Source organism: Erpetoichthys calabaricus, chromosome 2 (genome assembly GCF_900747795.2).
Source record: "Erpetoichthys calabaricus chromosome 2, fErpCal1.3, whole genome shotgun sequence".
NCBI classification, from domain to species: domain Eukaryota; kingdom Metazoa; phylum Chordata; class Cladistia; order Polypteriformes; family Polypteridae; genus Erpetoichthys; species Erpetoichthys calabaricus.
Genome location: NC_041395.2, coordinates 35228460 through 35249596, shown reverse-complemented (window position 1 = coordinate 35249596; position 21137 = coordinate 35228460). Strand labels below are relative to the sequence as shown.

Genomic DNA, 21137 nt, shown 5'->3' with positions numbered 1-21137 from the left:
CTGTACTTCCTTCTACAGAATGAATATGTGGTTTCATCAGGAGGTGATGGTAAAGTTCGTGTATGGAAAGTAACCGGGGCTGAAATCGCCCACATTTCAGCACATGTAGCCAGAATAAATGAATGTATATTTGCCACCTCCAGATGGAAAAAATCCACAGGTAATTATAATTTAATAAAGTCCTAAATCTTATTGTCGCAATGTAAAACTAAGTTTAGAACTTGAGAACTTGGAAGAACTGGATGAATTGTTCAAATCTGTCTGGTCAAATAATGAGTATATACCTAGGTGATAAACATCTAATGGACTTAAAAGTTATTTCAAATTTTCATTGCTAAACTCTAGGAAAATACATCATTAATTAGAAATATGTGTTATTTGCCAGTAAGAATTTCATTGTACTCGGTACACGTGATATTAATACTAATTTATTTTATGCAATTTTAGTTTTAAATTAATAGTGTCAATGCATATTCAGTGTTTGGAAAGGATCGGAAAACAAACTGTTGATATAATGGTTTAAACAATAAAGATGCTTTCTTAAAGACTATAAAAGCAATTGAATGAATTGGAAGTCATAGAGTAACAATAACCTCTAATGCCGTCCAGTGGGTCTTTTGTTGTATTTAGTAGTCATGAACTTGGCAAAAAGTAGGTGTGAGGCCACCAAAAGGAGCCACAAAGTAGACCAGGTCTGTCACTGGCCTGTCTTATTGTAGCCTCACCCCAACTAGTACCTAATGGCTTCTTCAGTCTCAAAATGGGAAAATTACTTTAAAAGTTCAAAAATACAATGACATTCTAAAAATGTTTTACAAGGGATAGAAAACCATAAAACTCTGGCTTGTAGAGACAATTGAAACAGGAATCTTTATAAATTGAGGATTTATTAAAATATTTTCCCCACCCCTCAAAAAACAAAAAAAAATGGTTAAAAAAAGGAAATCCAAGACGAACAAGTACCATTATGAAATCCAGACACCAATAAATCCAAAAACACAGGCATAGAATACATAAAACCAAGAAAATATAACAAGACACAATACTTACAATGAGCCAAAATTTACACCGGGTTTTACAGACTCAAATCAAATGTATGTTTTTATTATATTATAGTAATAATAAAAGCAGCTCACTACTCAAAACTCAGAGTGCCTGGACTCGAACCTGGAACCTCTGCACCATCCGAGAATACGTATCAACTTCCTGTCAATAAACATTTGAGCTTGGGTTTTTAACTCATTGACAGCAACATGTAAATTGAATGATTTTTTTTCTTTGGTTATATTCTTGAATAAAAACACACGTGTTTATTTAATATTTGGACTGAAGTCTTCACACATTATACACTTCACGTCATTATTAGTATAACATGGAAAAGTTTCTGTTTTAGGTATGTGTTCAGCATTTCATTTAGTGTCATCCTACACTTACATAGATCTTTGTAGACATGGAGCACACATGAAATGTATGTATTCCAAATAACAATGTATTATTTACCCTGTACAACTCCAGGCACCTCACACCACAATAGAGACTTGAGCTGGAAGACGTTTGCGACTGACTTCAGCTCCATCGTTTTGCGGGGGGCTTGGGGGGGATCATATAGCAGGCTGCTTGCTGCTTGTGCTGATCGACACATTTGCTAAACAAAGATGCTGATAAGGAGTGGTGCAAAGGAATTCAAGGTGACATGGGGTTACAAGTTTTTTCGTAGGTTTCAGGGATTCTAGTGTTAATGGTCCCTGGAGCTGACACTTCATACTATTCTTGAGCTTCATATTCTTCCTTCTGGTGATATAATCCAATATTACCTTTTCATATAGCTCTAGAATAGGTCCTGAGGGTACTTCAGCTGTTACACCGTTCAATGCATCATCACGAAGTGAATATGAAAACGGCTTCCTTTAACATGAAGTGAAGGACTGCCTTCCTCTTCCTTTGTTGGGATCAATCATCTTTTCAAAAATGTATTTTTTGACTGTCTTTTTAAACCCCCAATGGGGGGATTCAATTTGATTCAATCTTTGCCCACTGTATCATGCTTTAATTTATTGTATATGATTAGACACTGTACTACTTTATATTATAATTATATCAACAATTGTTTTTTAGAACCAACAGGTGAATCTGAGAATCAAGAACTGAAACCTGAAGATATCTGGTTAGCTACAGCTAGTGATGATGGAACAGTAAAATTCTGGCAACCCCTGATGGTAACTAATCATGGCATCAAGTATTTTAATTTTAAATAATTGAAACATGTTAATGTATTAATATGCTAGTATGTAATGACTGGTGACCTTATTTTAATATATGGGTGGAGAAGTTGTAAGCCTATATTTGCTCACTGTGAAATGTTTCCCTTGATTGTAAATCTGAGGAAAAATGTGTAATTCTTTTAAATATCTGAGGCTAGAAAAATTAAGCTTTCTGTTTCGTTGAACTAACTTTTATTGCATGAAGAGGTAAAAGATTCCAAGTTAATCTGTAGTGTACCATCCTCAAAAAGCAACAAATTTTTAAAATGTACAAAGGATTCGTAAAGTATTCAGATCCCTTCACTTTTTACACGCTTTATTGTGGTGTTGATTCAGTTTGAAATCAATACATTTTCCATTTTCTCTCACCAATCTACTGTCAGTAACTTATAATGACAAAGTTAAAACATGTTTTCATAAAGGTCTTCAAGTTTATTAAAAAGCAAATGCTGAACTCATTAATATACGTATTCAGACTCTATCCTGTGGTGTGCCAGATTGAGCTCAGGTGCATCCTGTTTGTTTTAATTCTCCTTAAGATGTGTCTAGCACTTGATTGAAGTCCACCTGTGGCACATTGAATTGACTGGATATCATTTTGAAAGGCACAAGATCCCACAATTCACACTGCATGTCGGGACAAAAAACAAGCCATACAAAGAACTCTCTGTAGACCTCCTTGATCAAATTTTGGTGAGGCATTGATAAACAGCAAGGGTATAAAATCATCACTCTAACAGCTTTAGATGTCCTCTGCTGAGATGGGAGAACCTGGAAGAAGGACAACAGTTTCACCAACACTTCATCAATTAGGCGTTTATGGTTGAATTGCTAACTCCCGCTTTGATTTTGCCACCCAGCATTTAAATAACCCCGAGAGCATGAAGTAAAAGATTATCTGATCCGATGACACAAAAGTGTAACTCTTTGGGCAGAACCCAAAGCACTATGTTTAGTGAAGACCAAGCACTGCTCATTACCTGTCTGAAACCATCCCTGTGGTGAAACATGGTGGTGGCAGCTTCATAATATAGGGGTGCTTTTTAGCAACCGAGACAGGGAGACTGGTCAGAATTAACAGAAGGATGAATGCAGTCACATACAGAGAGGTCCTTGAAGAAAACCTGCTCCAGAGTGCATGTGACCTCGGACTGAGGCGAAGGTTCACCTTCAGCACAACAATAACCAGAAGCATACAGCCAAGACAATGCTGAAATGGCTTTGGGAAAAATTTGTGACTACCTTTGAGTGTCCCCACTAAAGCCCATACTTAAACCCCATAGAACATGTGTGGAGAGACCTGAAGATGGCAGCTTACAGATGCTTCTCATCCAGTGTAATAAAGTTTAAAATGATCTGACAGAAAGAATAGGATAAACTGCCTACATCCAGGGGTGCAAAGCCTATAGAGATTTATCCAAGAACTCTAAACTGTAATTTCTGTCAAAGAGGTTTCAGCAAAGTACTTAATTGAGGGTCTGAATACTGATATGAATGAGAGATTTCAGGTTTTGATTTGTAGTAAATTTGCAATCCTTTCTGAAAACAGGTTTTCACTTTGTCATTATGGGTTATTGAGTGTAGCTTGAGGGGCAAAAACAGCAAATTTTTACATTAAAATTACATTTACAACACAATGTGCAGAAACTGAGGCGGTCTTACACTTTGTCAATCAACTGTAGTGTAAAACGATAAGGGGATGTGAACCTTTTACAGTTTGAAATTTACCGTGTGGCTTTCACAATCATTTCAAGAAAGTCCAAAAGCAATGGAATGTGACTTCTTAAGCTGATATGAGATGGTACATCTAACACCATCTACATCTAAGATTTTCTTCAAATGTTGCAAATTATGATTTGATCCATGTTTTATTTTAGACCAAAATTCATAACAGATAAAATACTGACACCATGAGTACATACGTAAGTTATTTTTAAAACAATTGAACCACCTCTCCATGTATTTTGTAAGCCACCTTCCTAAATCAGTGTCATGCTGTATGGTATGGTTCTGAAGTCTCTCCCAGCAACACTGAGCAGAACCAAATGATATAGAAAGCCAACCTCAGATGGGATGCCAGATCATTACAGGGGAATCTCACGCACACACCTAAATGCAAAGCAGGCTAATTAATCTCCTCTTAATTTTAAAGCATATTTTCCTGTTTGATCAGAAACTATAGTACTCCTGAGGAATGATTGTTCAAACTTGGGATAGGCAGCTTTCTGCCATGAATTCAGAAGTTGTCAGAGAACAGTGCTAATCACCATGCCACAATTATTATTAATTAGTTCTTTGATACACATTTTAAAAAAATTTTATTTTAAGATATTACTGAGAATTTTTTTTTTTCTAATTCTTTATGTTCAATAAGGTTCAACACATGAACTCCTTGGAGGGTCACAGTGGTTCAGTTCTTGCTGCAGCTCAAAGAAAAGAAAATTTCTTCACAGTTTCAGATGACCAGTCGCTTAGAATATGGCAGCTACCAAATGAGCCAAGTAAGTGTGATTAAACAGATGAATTGAAATTGGGGACACTGAATTTGACTAGTGAGGGCATGTATCAGAAGACATGAAATGGAACTGTGTTCTCTCCAAGGTGGATTGCTCTCTTGCAATCAGTGATGTCGTGATGGGGTGCAGTTCCCAGTACCACTGTTCTAGACAAAGTAGTTTACAGAATATCAGACTGTGTTTACTTATGACTTATGTTTTTATTGAATGGCACATTTTGTTATCAGATAATGTAGAATGTATCTTCCATTCCGAGCAGGATAGAAAGAACCAATGCAATAATGAAAAGCGCCAGTTAAAGAAAGATTTACTCTAATGTAAAAGCAAAGCCAGCACATCTTATTTTCACAGAAAGTGTGGTGATGATTCAAGGAGTACAACATTTGAAAAGCCAATATTTCAGAGTAATTGTATTTTGCTCCCAATCTCCTTTGTAAATTATATTTTGACCAACTATGGCTAAACCTGGACACCCCTTCCTTAAGCAGTGTAATGGGTGCAGGACTTTAACCAAAAGGGTTGCTTGAACCTTACTTCTCACTCACTGTAGTGGATACAGAAAGCATTCAGACCCCTTATATTTTTTCCATTTTACTATGTTGCCGCCTTGTTCAAAAATCATTTAAATTAATTTTGCCCAACAGTAACACTCAGTATCCCAGAATAACAAAACAAAAACAGGATTTTAGAAATTTTTGCAAATGTATTGAGACCCTTTGCTGTGACGCTTGAAATTTGGCTCAGATGAATTCTGTTGATCATTGTTTGTTCCTTGTTTAAAGTTTACCTGTGGTCAGTTCAGTTGTTTGGACTGATTATTAAAATCGCACATCTGTGTGTAGAAGGTCCCACAGCTGACAATGTGTATCAGAGCAGAGCAAAGCAAAGCCATGAGGTCAAAGCAACTGCCTGAAGAGATTACAGAGCAGATTGTCACAGATATGGGAAAGGCTACAACAAATTCCTACAACACTGAAGGTTCTCAAGAGCACAGTGACCTCCGTAATTCTTAAGTGGAAAATGTTTTTTACTTTTTTTTTTTTTTATAACAACCATGACAATTCCTACAGCTGACCACGCGGCCATACTAGGCAATTGTGGGAGTAGGTCCATGGTAAGTGGGGTGACCAAGAATCCGATGGTCACTATGGGCTGAGTGCTAGAGAACCTGTGCAGAGATGGGGGAAACTTCCAGAAGGACAACCATCTCTGCAACACTCCACCTATCTGGGCATTGTGAAGAGTGACCAGACAGAAGCCTTTGTTCAGTAAAAGGCACATGGAAGCCCACATTGCAAAAAGGCACCTTAAGGACTCTCAGACTGTCAGAAACAAGACTCTCTGCTCAGATGAAACCAAGATTACATCATGTCCAGGGAAAACCAGACACCACTTATTCCTATGTAATACATTTTCATCAGTGAAGCATAGAGGTGGCAGCATCATGCTGTGGGGTTGTATTTCTGCGGCAGGGACTGAGAGACTAGTTAGGATCGAAGGAAAGCTGAATGGAGCAAAGTACAGAGATATCCTTAATGAAAACCTTCTCCCAGGCACACTGAACTTCAGACTGGGCTGAAGGTTCACCTTCCAACAAAGTAAAAATAGATAGATACTTTATTAATTCCAAGGGGAAATTCACATACTCCAGCAGCAGCATACTGATAAAGAAAGAATATTAAATTAAAGAGTGATAAAAAAATGCAGGTAAAATGGACAATAACTTTGTATAATGTTAACGTTTACCCCCCTGGGTGGAATTGAGGAGTCGCATAGTGTCGGGGAGGAACGATCTCCTCAGTCTGTCAATGGAGCAGGACATTGACAGCAGTCTGTCGCTGAAGCTGCTCCTCTGTCTGGAGATGACACTGTTTAGTGGATGCAGTGAATTCTCCAAGATTGACTCTAAGCTTAAAGCAAAGACAACACAGGTGTGGGTTACGGTGAACTCTGTGAATGTTCTTGAGTGCCACAGCCAGAGACTGGACTTGAACCTAATCAAACATGGTTGGAGAGATCTGAAAATAGCTGTTCACCACTGCTCTCCATTCAGCCTGACAGAGTTGGAGAGGGTCTGCAGAGAAAATGACAGAAACTCCCAAAATCCAGGTGTGCAGATCTTATCAGTTTCAACCCAAGAAGACTGTAATTGCTGCCAAAGGGGGCTCAACTAAGTACTGAGTAAAGGGTCTGAATACTTGTCTCAATGTGATATTTCATTTTTTGTTATTTTAAAAATTTGCAGTGATGTCTAAAATCCTTTTTTTTTACCTTTCCCATTCTAGATTATTGAGTGTTTCTTATTCCAAAGAAAAAAATAAATGATTTTAGCACAAGGCTGCAATATAATAAAATTAGAAAAAGTGATAGAACCAGAATAACTTCTGAATCCACTATATGTGAAATTAAACAGGGAAAGTAACCTGTTTGTGCTTCTTATTTTTAAATAAAATTTAAAAATGACCTCTTGCTAAACATTTAATCAATCATTTTCTTATTCTTATTATTAACAAAATTCTTGAAAATGGTTCTACTCTATCCCATACCAAATATATAGTTAAAGAATAAAAATTATAGTAATTAGACTACCTGTGATGGACTGGCATTGACAGGTGTTATTCCTGCTTTGTGTCTGGTGAATGCTGGGATAGGCTCGAGCTTTGCTGCAATACTATGCTGAATAAGTGAATTAGGAGTAGAGCTGCTACCAGTATTCAACATTATCAATAATATCATTTATCAAAAACGTTGGCAACAATCACTTTCATCGATTCATTGTTTACATCATTAGGCTGAGTACGTTGTTCTGCACAATTGCATGACTACTTCATTTAGTTGTAAAAGACAGTACAACTTAAGACTTCCAGAGTTTGGGAGTGCATTACTCTGAACTCCGAAAAAAAAGATGTGTTGCAAAAGAGCATAACTGAGATTCCCAAACATTTGAATAGGAAACGTACTATTACAGGCGCTGTGGAAGAGGAAGACTTGCCGTTATCGCTGTTGAATGTTAACTTTAGCGTTATGTGATACAAATGCATAATGCAGTGTTTGGTAGGTTAGGCATAATGACATGACTTTCGGTTTGAAGTGAGGAATAATGTGAGTCATAGTCCAACCCCCTATAATAAAAAATATAATAAAAAAAACTAGCAGAGTTTTTTGGTAGGCGACTAGAAAACTATGTGTCATTAGCCACTAGGTAGTAAATGTTTAGATTTTCGCTTGTCATATATGTTTTTTTTGATGCAGTTAGTCCACTAAATTATATTGCTGAGTTACATGCTGGCAAACATGTGTAACATTAGCATGTTCATGTTTACAAAAAAAAAGGTTGCGAAGAAAATTAACACCAGAATCCCTGAAGCCTACAAAAATATTCGTAATCCCAGGCCACCTTAAATTCCCTCACATCTCTTCATCAGCATCTTTGTTTTGCAAATGTGTCAATCAGCACTGGCAGCAGGTAGCCTGCTTACTCATCCCCCACTGAAGCAGCTGAAGTCAGACACAAAATTCTCAGAGCTGGAGTCTCTATTTAGGAGTTAGGTGTAGGTGTAAGATGACAGGAAATGTGAGGCAAGAAATGTTGAACACATAGCTAAAACAGAAACTTTTTTCATTTTATATTAATAATGACAAAATGCTGATGTGAATTATATATAATGTGTGAAGACTGAAGTTCAAATATCAAATAAACACTTTCACAAAAGATATAACAAAACAAGTGTTTTTATTCAAGAATATAACCAAAGAAAAAGAAATTATTCAATTTACATGTTGCTGTCAATGTGAATAAACTGAATCCCACATCCCAATCAGCACAAATGAAACATACCAGCTTGGCTGGTGCAGAGGTAAGAACTGCTGTCTTGTAATCAAGAGGTTGCGGGTTTGATCCTGGCGCCACCCTGCATTTACTATTTTGAGTAGTGAGCTTCCATTTTTATTACTATTATATAATAAAAACATACATTTGATTTGTGTCTTTAACACCCTGTGTATATTTTTCCTACTTGTAAAAGTTAGCGCTGAAGTGATATAAGCAGACATACAAATGTTGGTGAATCATGTCTTCTTGGAATCTTATTGTCACTTGAATTTTTTTATTGTCTTATTTTTGAGTAAAAGAACACTTGTTCTGTTGTACCTTTGCAAAAGTGTTTATTTAAATAGATTTTGCAGCCGGATCACATACTTTTAAAACATGAAAATCGAACAGCATACTCCCAACTGCAAATGACATGCAGCAGATTGTGAGTGTGTTGGGTGCAAGCAAGTGTGCCAAAGAATCTACAGTGGTAAATGATTTTCCAAGCACAAAAAGGACAAAAGATGATGCAAAAAGATACGACTTTTAAGTTTAAATAAACTCTACTTATTACTGAGATTCACACTAATGAAACTACTTGCTTTGCTGCAAAAGGAAAATAGTCTGGACATTTCCCTAACATATCACAAATTTCAAACATTACTGTAAACTTAAAAAAAAAAAAAAAAAAAAAAAAAAAAAAGTGATAGTGCATTAGATTCTGCTGTGGTGTTGTGGAGGTCAGATATTTACATCATGCTTTGCCAGTAAGCCTTTTTTTCACAGAAACTGAAGAAAGCTTCAATTAAATGTTTAATTTTTGAAGTGTGACTTTAGTGTGATTCTGAATACTGTATATGTGGAAATTGCAAGTTTAGTTAATTTACTGAAAACAGTTGTGTTTTTAAGGAATTTGTGTGTGTATATATGTTTATTGCACAAACAGAAGTGCTACTAAGTGTTTTATTTCTATTTATCACTATTTATTTTCAATGTATTATTACATAAATGTTGTATATTATTACATAAATGTTGTATAAAAACCTGTATTTTTGTATTTACTAGTACCCTAAGTTCTTGTCAATAAGCCGCGGCTTATCTAAGGAAAAAAGTTGTGAAAATGAAAAAATAGAATATCGGCTTATACATAAGTCCGGCTTATACATCCATCGCGGGGGTTGCGTTCCAGAGCCACCCGCGAAATAAGAATATCCGCGAAGTAGAAACCATATGTTTATATGGTTATTTTTATATTGTCATGCTTGGGTCACAGATTTGCGCAGAAACACAGGAGGTTGTAGAGAGACAGGAACGTTATTCAAACACTGCAAACAAACATTTGTCTCTTTTTCAAAAGTTTAAACTGTGCTCCATGACAAGACAGAGATGACAGTTCCGTCTCACAATTAAAAGAATGCAAACATATCTTCCTCTTCAAAGGAGTGAAGCAAACAAATCAATATGTCTGTTTGGCTTTTAAGTATGCGAAGCACCGCGGCACAAAGCTGTTGAAGGCGGCAGCTCACACCCCCTCCGTCAGGAGCAGACAAAGAGAGAGAGAGAGAGGGAGAGTTTGTTTTTCAGTCAAAAATCAATACGTGCCCTTCGAGCTTTTAAGTATGCGAAGCACTGTGCAGCATGTCTTTTCAGGAATCAGCTTTACAAAAGATAGCAACGTGAAGATAATAATTCATTACATTTATATAGCGCTTTTCTCAGTACTCAAAGCGCTATCCACACAGGGAGGAACCAGGAAGCGAACCCACAATCTTCCACAGTCTCCTTACTGCAAAGCAGAAGCACTACCACTGCGCCACCTGTGAAAGATAATCTTTCAGCATTTTTAGACGAGCGTCTGTATCGTCTAGGTGTGCAAACAGCCCCCCCTGCTCAATCCCCATACGTCAGGATCACAGATAGTCAGCGCAAGATTGACAGAAAAGTAAGCAATCTAGCTTCTCAGCCATCTGCCAATAGCGTCCCTTGTATGAAATCAACTGGGCAAACCAACTGAGGAAGCATGTACCAGAAATTAAAAGACCCATTGTCCGCAGAAATCCGCGATATATATTTAAATATGCTTACATATAAAATCACAATTTAAATGACCGCTACGCGCTCGTGTTGACTCGGCGACGCCCAGAGCAGAAAGAACGCGCTCCGGCCGCTCCAAACGCGCCATGCGGGGAGTGAGAGAGACGGCAATATCTCACACTCTCTCCCCCCTTAAAGAAATTAAATGGGCGCGAGTGAGACCACTGACCTCCCTCCCTTCTATTAGTTATAGGTTATAGTACATTCGGCTTATCCATGAGTCCGGCTTATCTATGATACGATTTTATTTTAAAAATTCGTATGATTTTTGGTCTCCGGCTAATACATGAGTCCGGCTTATAGACAAGAACTTAGGGTAGTTCATTAAAAAATACATTTCATAAAATTTTATACAAATGTTAATTTTTTTGAAAAGTTCCATTTCATGCTCTTTGTATTTCATTTCAAATGATTTTTTTACAAACCAACTAATCAATTAATCGACAGAATAATTACCAGATTAATCGATCATCAAAATAATCGCTAGTCGCAGCCCTAGTTAAGAGGATAGATAGAGGAATAATTAAACTGTTGAAATCTGCACTCTTGGTTTAGGATTTTGACCTTGTTAAGTGCATTTTTTGAACTTGGATGAAAGTTGAAAATTGTATCATTTCTTTTATACAGTTCCACCTGCCGTACATCATGGAAGTGTTAAATTGTGTGCCATCTCTCCCTGTGGTGAAATAGTGTTGTCAGGAAGCAGTTCTGGAGAGCTCTGTGTGTGGTATCACAACTCTTTGGCGCAGAAGTTGCAGGTAAAAAAGTTGCATTATTTTAAATATTTGAAACCACAGTGTTTGCAAAAGTTGGAATTCATATCATATAAACATAAATCCCTCCCTTGGCATTTTTACTAGGTAATTGGTTCAGTTCTCACCACTGACTCATCCTGTGACTTTCATTACTTAAACTGACAATGGCCTTGTTGTGCAAAAACTTAGGAAAACAGTTATAAAAGTGAAATATGTATGTCACTTTGGCTAAAGACTCTAGCTAAATAAATAAAAGTAACTATAAGCACTTCCCTTTATAACAGAGATGTATGTTGTAAAGTACCATCCCATTGTTGTAAATAGGACATACATTTCTTAAAAATACATTAAATAATCTTAAAATCTATCAGTTTCACACAAAAACTGTTTAATTTACAATCAATATTATGCCTGTTAAAATCTGAGAATTTAAAGGTGTAGTCACATTTGATTTACACATAATGGACCACTTAAAAGTAGTCTTTTATTAAATTGTAGTTTATAATTATTACATCAAAAGTAACATATTTCACTAATTTATAGGATATTTCTGAAATCATTTTCTTCCACATAAAGAGATAATCATTATGAATCACACAGTAATCATTGGCCGGACATTCCTGAAACATTCACTCACAATGCCAAATGCCTTATGCACATCTTTTGAGTGATTTCTTATGTTCACTTGATTTGTGGTAATGAGTTGTAGAATTGTTGCCTAATGTGTAGTTTTCACCTTTACATGTTTGGGTTTGATCTTCTAATAACCAATATTCAACGTACAATTTCATAATTTTGATCTGTTCTTATGACTTCATGAAAGACTTAATTGGTTTTTGCAACTCAAGTGTGCTATCATCTATTGATACAGTAAATTCAAGAACGACTATTATATTTTAATCTGTTTATCTGTTTTGTTAATTAAGAATTAGAAATGATAAAGGTGTTATCATTGATACTGATCTTTCGATGTTCACATAAGTGATGTCTGCAAGATACTATTTTTCCTTTTATGTAACACTGCAAAATTGAGATGGATGCTGACTATGCAAGATTCAGAAAAAAATGTTTTGTTTTTTTTGTTTGTTTTTTTATTTTATTTTTAAAATTTTATTAATTTTATTGTAATCATTCCATACAAATAGATCAATTTTTACAAAAAATAGGATTGAAAACAAATTGACCCCCACCCCTTAGAAAGAGAGCATGGCCAACAGAGTAAAACTTAAAGTTTGTAAACATACCTAAATTGATGAGTTTAATAGGGCAATAGAGATGAATGGAGAAGAAAAAGAAATGTGGAGAGAATTACTTCCTTGGTGCTTTAAGAGCTTATTCTAAAATATTATTGATTAGATCCTGCCAGGTTTTGAAAAAGTTCTGTACAGATTCTCTCACTGAAAATTAGATTTTTTCCAATTTCAAATAGTATAAAACATTGGTTTCCCACTGACTTAAAAGAGGAGAGTTAGGATTCTTCCAATTTAGCAAAATAAGTCTGCGTGCCAAACGTGTAGTGAATGCAATCACAGTTTGTCCTTCTCCACTTTAAACCCATCTGGAAGAACACCAAACACAGCTGTTAATGGGTTAGGAGGGATTGTAATACCAAGGCTGTCTGAAAGGCACTTAAAAATTTTGCTCCAAAGTGATGTTAATTTGATGCAGGCCCAAAACATGTGACCCAGTGAAGCTGGAGCTTGATTGCAGCGTTCGCAGGTTGGATCTTGCCCTGGAAACATTTTGGACAGTTTTAAGCGAGACAGATGTGCTTGATATAAAATTTTTTTTAATTGTATGCTTTGTGCATATGGAGTTCGAGTGAATTCTCTGCATTTCTACCTTCCACTCCTTTTCTGATATATTGATTGAGATCTTTTTCCCATTGTCCTCTTGGGTCTTTGAAAGGGAGGGACTGTAAAATAATTTTATATATTGCAGAAATGGTGTCTGAGTTCTCGAAACTGAGCAATATTTTTTCCAGCATGGAGGAGGGTGCGAGATGAGGAAAATCGGGCAGGTTCTGTTTAACAAAGTTCCTAATTTGAAGATAGTGAAAGAAATGTGTAGCTGGAAAGTTAAATTTGGAATTTAATTGTTCAAGGGATGCGAAGATGTTGTCTATATAAAGATCTCTAAGCAATTTAATCCCAAAGATACAGAAACAACTTGTGCATGCATTTACAACTTCTACAATATGCAAATGGATGCTTGGCAGCTTCTATTAATAAGCTTCAATTAGCTCAAAATGCAGCAGCAGAAAATTTGAATGCATTAGCCCAGAGTTATCTATTCTTCACTGGTCACCCCTTCATTAGGCAATATAATGGATATTGGACTTTAACCAGCAGGGTTGCTGGTTGAATTTTTGAACCACATTTATCATTCACTGCAGGGGGATTCAGAAAGCATTCAGATCCCTTTTCTTTTTTCACATTTTGCTACATTACAGCCTTGTGCTAAAATTATTGAAATTCATCCCCCCTAGCAAATAACACTCAATACCTCAAAAAAACAAAATAAAAACATGAACTTTCTGCAATTTTTTTAGAAGTAAAAAAATGAACTCTCACACTGACATAAGTATTCAGACTCTTTGCTATGACACTTGAAATTTGGCTCAGATGAGTCCCATTCTATTGATCATCATTTCTAAATCTTGTTTGGAGACCACCAGAGGTGAATTCAATTGTTTGGACTGACTACTAATATCACACACCTGTCTCAGAGCAAAGCTAAGCCATGAGGTCGAAGTAGTTGCCTGCAGAGCTTATAGACAGGATTGTCGCAGATCTGGGGAAGGCTACAACAAATTTCTACAGCACTAAAAGTTACCAAGAGCACAGTGACCTCCATTATCCTTAAATGGAAGTTTTTTATTTGTTTTTTTTTTTGTTTTTTTTTTTTAAACAACCATGACACTTCCCAGAGCTTGTCGCGTGGCCAAATTAAGCAGTCTATACCCCCTCTCTGAATTAGGCTGCTACCTTTCTTCTCTCTTTTAGTTAGGCTTTTCTAAGAAGGGATACTGGAACTGACTGTTGTACTCAAAAATAATAACATTTAATGAAGGGCCATCTCAAATGTTGCTAACACACTCTGTCTTTATTCTCTCAAGCTATCCTGGAATCTCCACCCTAAGGTTTTTTTAGAGCATGCCAACCGGTCCTCCTGGGAGTGTGTGCCAAAGACCGGTGTGATTGCCAATTCCAGCAAAAGTCTTCTATTAAATGATCTGCAGAACTATTCCCAGCTTATCCCTTTAGAGATGTCTAAGCGATATACAACTTCTTGATTTACTCATTTAATTTGAGACCAATAACTGTAACAACCATCTATCTCAGAGAAGAGGACTTCCTGCATTTTTATTTTCGGTCTTGTATTTTACCCTATTTTTTGACACCAGTTGCACGCTCAACCTACCTGGAAGGGTGTCTGTCTTTGAATTGCCCTTCCTGAGGTTTCTTTCTCTTTTCCTGCAAGGTTTTTTTGGGGATTTTTTCTTATTTTCTTAGAAAGTCAAAGCTGGGGGTCTGTCAATTACGCAGGGCCTGTTAAAGCCCATTGAGGCATTCTTAGTGTGATTTTTGATTTATATAAAAGTAAGTTATTGTCGTTGTTGTTTTAATACCTTGAAAAGTATATTTTTTATTAATAAACATAGAATAATGTTTAAAGATTATTGGCAATTAATTATAAGCTATATTATATATGTTACAGATGAGCAAGTACCCAGTGAATGCTGCTCTGTTCAAGTCTGAGTCAGAGTTTATACTGGCGTGTTCTGACAATATTGTTTGTGGATGGAGGATAAATCGCAGTACTCCAGAGAGCTCCATATCGTAAGTTAAAATGAGAATACATTTCAGCCATTTCACACATACATTATGGTAAGCAGCCTCTGGCAAAGTGTATGCCACCTTGTGGTGTTTAACGATTCTTAACATGTCATCCAGTGCTTTTATTCACCTTATATGCCTGATACAAGAAATCTGAAAGTCAAGTTAAGTCCAGAGTCTGAACAAACAGCAGTATGTAAAAATTAGCATTCATTTGCATAATACGAGAGGGGATGAGCTGGTTTTTGTATAAGGTGTTCAAATAATATCAGTTCTCAATGAAATGTGAAAATCAATAACACAATATACTTTACTGTATGTTTTGTCAACAAAAGGAAATTTTGCTCCACATAGCCCTTTTCAGCTGATACTCTAAAAATATCATCAGTGAAAAGACAAATCCAGATGCTGGCTTAAGAGACAGTTTCAGGGGGAAAAAAGCCATATCTGAAACTAGTAAATAAAAAGAAAAAGATAAACTGGACAAATGAACACTGACATTGGACAGGAGATTACTGAAAAAACATATTATGGTCAGCATCCTGGAGCTGTCTTTTCTCAGATGCAGATGAGACTGATATTTAAAGTGTAGGAAAGAAGCTCACTGAGGGCCTGTAAGATATTTGTTTCTCAAACTACAGACTCTGATGTCCTTATCCTCTCATCCAGTTTGGTATCTGAGTCGTTGTCTTCTTTTTCTATCCTGGTTAGATCCAAATTGCCCTCTTCTCTCGAGATAGAAGTAAACACATTAGTATGAAATCTTCAGTTTCTTGGAAATCTGCGGTATGGATAAGAAGGCTAATACCTTGTAATTCAAGTGAATTGAATAACAGGTTTTAGCAGTTCTAATGCAATTACAAAGATTTCTCTAATAACCAATTAGCATTTACAATGACTGATTAAGTATGAGCTTAAGGAGTTGACCATTAGGACACTGAAGGAATGCCTGTTGAAATATTTATGTGAAAAATAAATTAAAAATCAATCATTTCAAGCAGTAATAGCCATTAGGTAACAATTTCTGCCAAAAACGTGAATATTTCTGGGCGTGTCAGTACTGTATGTATAATAATGGGAAGCAGATCTATAATTCAAAAGCTGTTGACATCTGAGCGTGTTCCATTTTAGTTCACAGGAGTGTTTTCTAGAAGTGACATTTTCAACAATATTTTAGTAAAAATCCACGTTTTGGGGACATTGTGATCATACTACTGGATGACGTCATGTTTGATTATGTGACACAAGCAACATTAGATTTTTCATGGATGTTTTGCTGTTCTGTTGTCCAGTGTTTCTATCAGAAACCATTTTCCTATCTCTGTTATGCATGAAAACACAAAATTACATTTTTTCTTAGTCATCACAAGTAACATATAAAAATATATATAATTTTTGGGTGGAGTATTCCTTTAAATAATTTTTTCTTAAGTAAATGGAGAGATAGAATAATATATGTTACAAATATTAGAAGTTAGTAGAGTGGGTATCACCTATTACTTTAAAATTAGTTCTTCAGTTGGAATGCTAGATTCTTTGCAAGTATATTAGAAAGTTTTTCTTCACACAGAGAATGATGGTTGTTACCAAGCAGTGCAGTACACGGTAATAGATGAGGATCTTTATTTGATGATTTTTGTGGAAGACAGGTGAATAAAGGATGTAAAAGTTATATTGAGTTAAACGGCTTATTTTCATATTTTTCTTTATTTAAAAATTATTAATTGGGGAAAACAGATCATTTATTTTGATTATTTTCATTATTTAATTCAAAGGGCATTCAGTCTAGTAGTACCAGTAGGACTTTGAGCATGGGAAAGGCACTATATAAATAAAATGTACTATTAGTACTGGTAATTATCTTCATGAATTTGTGAAAATAAAAGAGATATGTTTATTCAAATGCAGTTGTGAGTACATAAAGGTATTTGTGGCACCAACTTGTATGTTTGTGCCTTAAATGGCAAACTCTGCTTCAAAAAAAAAACACAGCAAAGCAGGGTGTTCTTGTAATTCTCCTTTCTTAATTTTTTACCATTTTATTTTTTCCTAGGCTGAAACTGATATCTTCCACAAGAGTCAGTTCACCAGTGACTTGTCTTGCCCAAGGTCCAAAATTGCTTGGTGGCTGTGCTAATGGAACTCTTATATCCATTCCTTTCCATGAAAATTTCACTACTGAGTAATGATTTTGTTTCAGTTTTTGTTATTTTTGTTCTCTTACATGGCTTGTTTTAATTACTTGGTGAAAATATGGACAGTAAGAGAAGAGAGTGATATGAAGCTATGATGGATGCTTTTAGTTGATTTTAGTAACAATTGTAATTTGCAGTTTCTCCATAATAAGATTGAACAAAGGAAAACCTGGAGTGAGCATTTGATTAAACAACTAGTTGCACAGAAAATATGTAGCCAGTACCACAATAGTATATGGAAAGCTGAAAACCTTAATGAATGATAGTTGTGCGCTGTTTTGTGTCAGTGAAACACAAAAGAGAAGAAATTTGTGAATGCTTTAAATCCACTAATAGACAATATAGACCAAACATTATTTTTTATTTATTCCACAAAGCTGGGAAAGTGAGCATCATATTATCGGATTCCTGCCAAAAACTAAGAAGAACATCACCATTGCTGCTGAAGTTGAAGGAATGCTTGACATTAAATTAATAGTAAGTCTCATTTTCTACTTTGACTAGTAGTATGTAAAAATCTTATTTAACATTGATTAACTTAGAAATACACAGAGCAGCATTTGAAGCAGTGAATAAAATATTGTAGCCGTCAGGCTAAGCAAAAAAAATAAACCAGTAGTATCCCTAAAGTACTCAAATTGTTATTAAATTTAATGGAAAAATTACACCAAGGTGGGGTGGCTTTTGGACATTGGCCTTGATTAGATTCCTGGCCTGATGAGAATCCCTGTGAAGTTTGCCCATTCTTGTCAGGTTCATGAAGCCTTTCTCTATGTACTTAAATTTCTTTCTTCATCCTAAGAAGTTGCATTTTGGGTAAATTAACAAATAAACTGGTATAGTATAAGTATAAGGGAATGTGGATTGGTGGCCTATATATATTTGGTTTCTACTTTGCACCTTATCTTCATTGCTACATCCTATGTACTCTAAAAAGAAAAAAGATCTGGTTCAGAAAAGGAGAGGTAAAAATAAAACCACTTGTTATTTTGATATACAAGAGTAAGTCTTCTGTTCTTTGCAAATGTCTTTGTTTTATTTTAAATTGTCTTCCTGGTTCCATTTGCACTTGATTCCATTTGTTAATATTTACCCTCGAGTTCCTATAGAGGCTAGAGAGTACATATATAAACTCTTGACACATATTTTTAGGAAGTCACTGCGCACTGGGGAGATTCCTAAGGCATGGAAAATGGCAAATGTTATCACATTATATAATTAGGGTGAATGGGCAGATTCAAGTGGCTATAGGCCAGTAAGCTTATCATGCATCACAGAAAAATTAATAGATGTAATTATTAAGGGTAAGATTGAGCAGCACATGGCAAGTACAGGAATTTTTCTGAACTGTCAGCATGGGTTCAGAAGAGGGAGGTCATGTTTTACTAACATGCTGGAATTCCATGAGGAAGCAACAAAAGGATATGATCAAAGTGGAGCATATGATATTGTTTATCTTGACTTTCAGAAAGCATTTGATTAGGTGTCACATGAGAGGTTGGGCATCAAACTAAAAGAACTGGGAGTTCAGGGTGATGTTTTTAGATAGGTGCAGAATTGGCTCAGACACAGGAAGCAGAGGGCTATGGTGCGAGGAACCTTATCAGAATTGGCTGATGATTCAACCTCCCAGCTACACATTTCTTTCACTATCTTCAAATTAGAAATTTTGTTAAACAGAAACTGCCCGATTTTTCCTCACCTCGTACCCTCCACCATGCTGGAAAAAATACTGCTCAATTTCGAGGAATTAAACACCATTTCCGCATTATATAAAATCTTCTTAGAGTTCCTACCTTTCAAAGACCCAAGAGGACATTGGGAAGAAGATGTCTTAATCAATATATCAGAAAAGGAGTGGAAGGTAGCAAAGCAGAGAATTCACTCGAGCTCCATATGCGCAAAGCATAGAATTATTCAACTAAAAATTATATATCGAGCTCATCTGTCTCGCTTAAAACTGTCCAAAATGTTTCCAGGGCAAGATCCAACCTGCGAGCGCTGCAACCAAGCTCCTGCCTCACTGGGTCACATGTTTTGGGCCTGCACCAAACTAACATCATTTTGGACCAAAATTTTTAAGTGCCTTTCAGACAGCCTTGGTGTCACAATCCCTCCTAACCCATTAACAGCTGTGTTCGGTGTTCTTCCAGGCAGACTTGAAGTGGAGAAGGACAAGCAAACGGTGATTGCATTCACTACACTTTTGGCACGCAGACTTATTTTGTTAAATTGGAAGAATCCTAACTCTCCTCTGAGAAGTCAGTGGGAAACCGATGTTTTATATTATTTGAAATTGGAAAAAATCAAATTCTCAGTTAGAGGATCTGTACAGAATTTTTTCAAAACCTGGCAGGATCTAATCAATATTATTTTAGAATAAGAGAAATAACTATTACCACATTTACTTCCCTTCTCCATTTTTTATTTACATATATATATTTCTTCCTTTCTTTTGTTTATTGTTGCCTTATTAAAAAGCCCTAAGCAATTCTCCTTTGGCTAAGCTCTCCTTCTCAGGGGTGGGGTTTGATTTGTCTTCAATTTTTTTTTTTGTTATAAATTGATCTATTTGTATGGAATGATTACAATAAAATTAATAAATAAAATTTAAAAAAAAAAAAGAATTGGCTGATGTTAAGAATGGTGTTCCACAGGGGTCAATGCTGGGGCCACTGCTATCTTTAATATATATAAATGATTTAGATAGGAATATAAGTAACAAGCTTGTTAAATTAGCAGATGATACCAAGATAGGTGGATTAGCAGATAATTTGGAATCCGTTATATCATTACAGAAGGACTTGGATAGCATGCAGACTTGGGGAGATTTGTGGCAAATGAAATTTAATGTCAGTAAATGTAAAGTATTAAACATAGGAAGTAAAAATGTTAGGTTTGAATACACAATGGGAGGTCTGAAAATTGAGAGTACACCTTATGAGAAGGATTTAGGAGTTGTAGTGGACTTTACGCTATCAGCTTCCAGACAGTTTTCAGAAGCCATTAAGTAGGCTAATAAAATGTTGTGCAGAGTACAAGTCCAAGGAGGTTCTGCTCAAGCTTTATGACACATGGGGGAGGCCTCACCTTGAGTACTGTGTGCAGTTTTGGTCTTCAGGCTACAAAAATGACGTAGCAGTGCTAGAAAAGGTCCAGAGAAGAGTGACTAGGCTGATTCCAGGGCTACAGGGGATGAATTTTGAGGATAGAATTGAAGAGCTGAGACTTTTCAGTTTAAGCAAAAGAAGATTAAGAGGTGACATGATTGAAGTGTTTAAAATTATGAAGGGAATTAATACAGTGGATCAAGACTGTTATTTTAAAATGACTTCATCAAGAACACAGGGACACAGCTGGAAACTTGTTAAGTGTAAATTTCACACAAATTTTAGGAAGTTTTTCTTTACATAGAGAACCATAAACACTTGGAATAAGTAGGGTGGTAGACAGTAAGGCTTTTTAGGGATTTTTTCAAAACTAGACTAAAATGAAGTGGATAATACTGACTAGCTTTCTTGGGCAGAATGGCCTGTTCTTGTCTAGATTGTTCTAATGTATTAACTGTACAGATGAAGGGAGGGATTGCACTCCTGTTTGATTAACTCTTTTATGGCAGATGTCGATTTCTGTCGAAATTCAGGGGTAGAGTACATTAATCAGCAG

The 21137-nt window shown here is 35.9% G+C and overlaps 1 protein-coding gene across 5 annotated transcripts in view; it reads left to right on the top strand.

The window, feature by feature from the left end:
- tep1 (telomerase-associated protein 1) overlaps positions 1-21137 on the top strand; it is a 171710-nt gene that overhangs the window by 140780 nt on the left and 9793 nt on the right. For all 5 annotated transcript variants that reach the window (XM_051923151.1, XM_051923147.1, XM_051923148.1 and 2 more), the window contains exons 45-51: positions 19-160; positions 2116-2216; positions 4636-4762; positions 11310-11440; positions 15158-15279; positions 17330-17458; positions 17849-17948. In XM_051923151.1, the coding sequence (XP_051779111.1) occupies positions 19-160; positions 2116-2216; positions 4636-4762; positions 11310-11440; positions 15158-15279; positions 17330-17458; positions 17849-17948 (852 nt within the window). The remainder of the gene's footprint in view (positions 1-18; positions 161-2115; positions 2217-4635; positions 4763-11309; positions 11441-15157; positions 15280-17329; positions 17459-17848; positions 17949-21137) is intronic.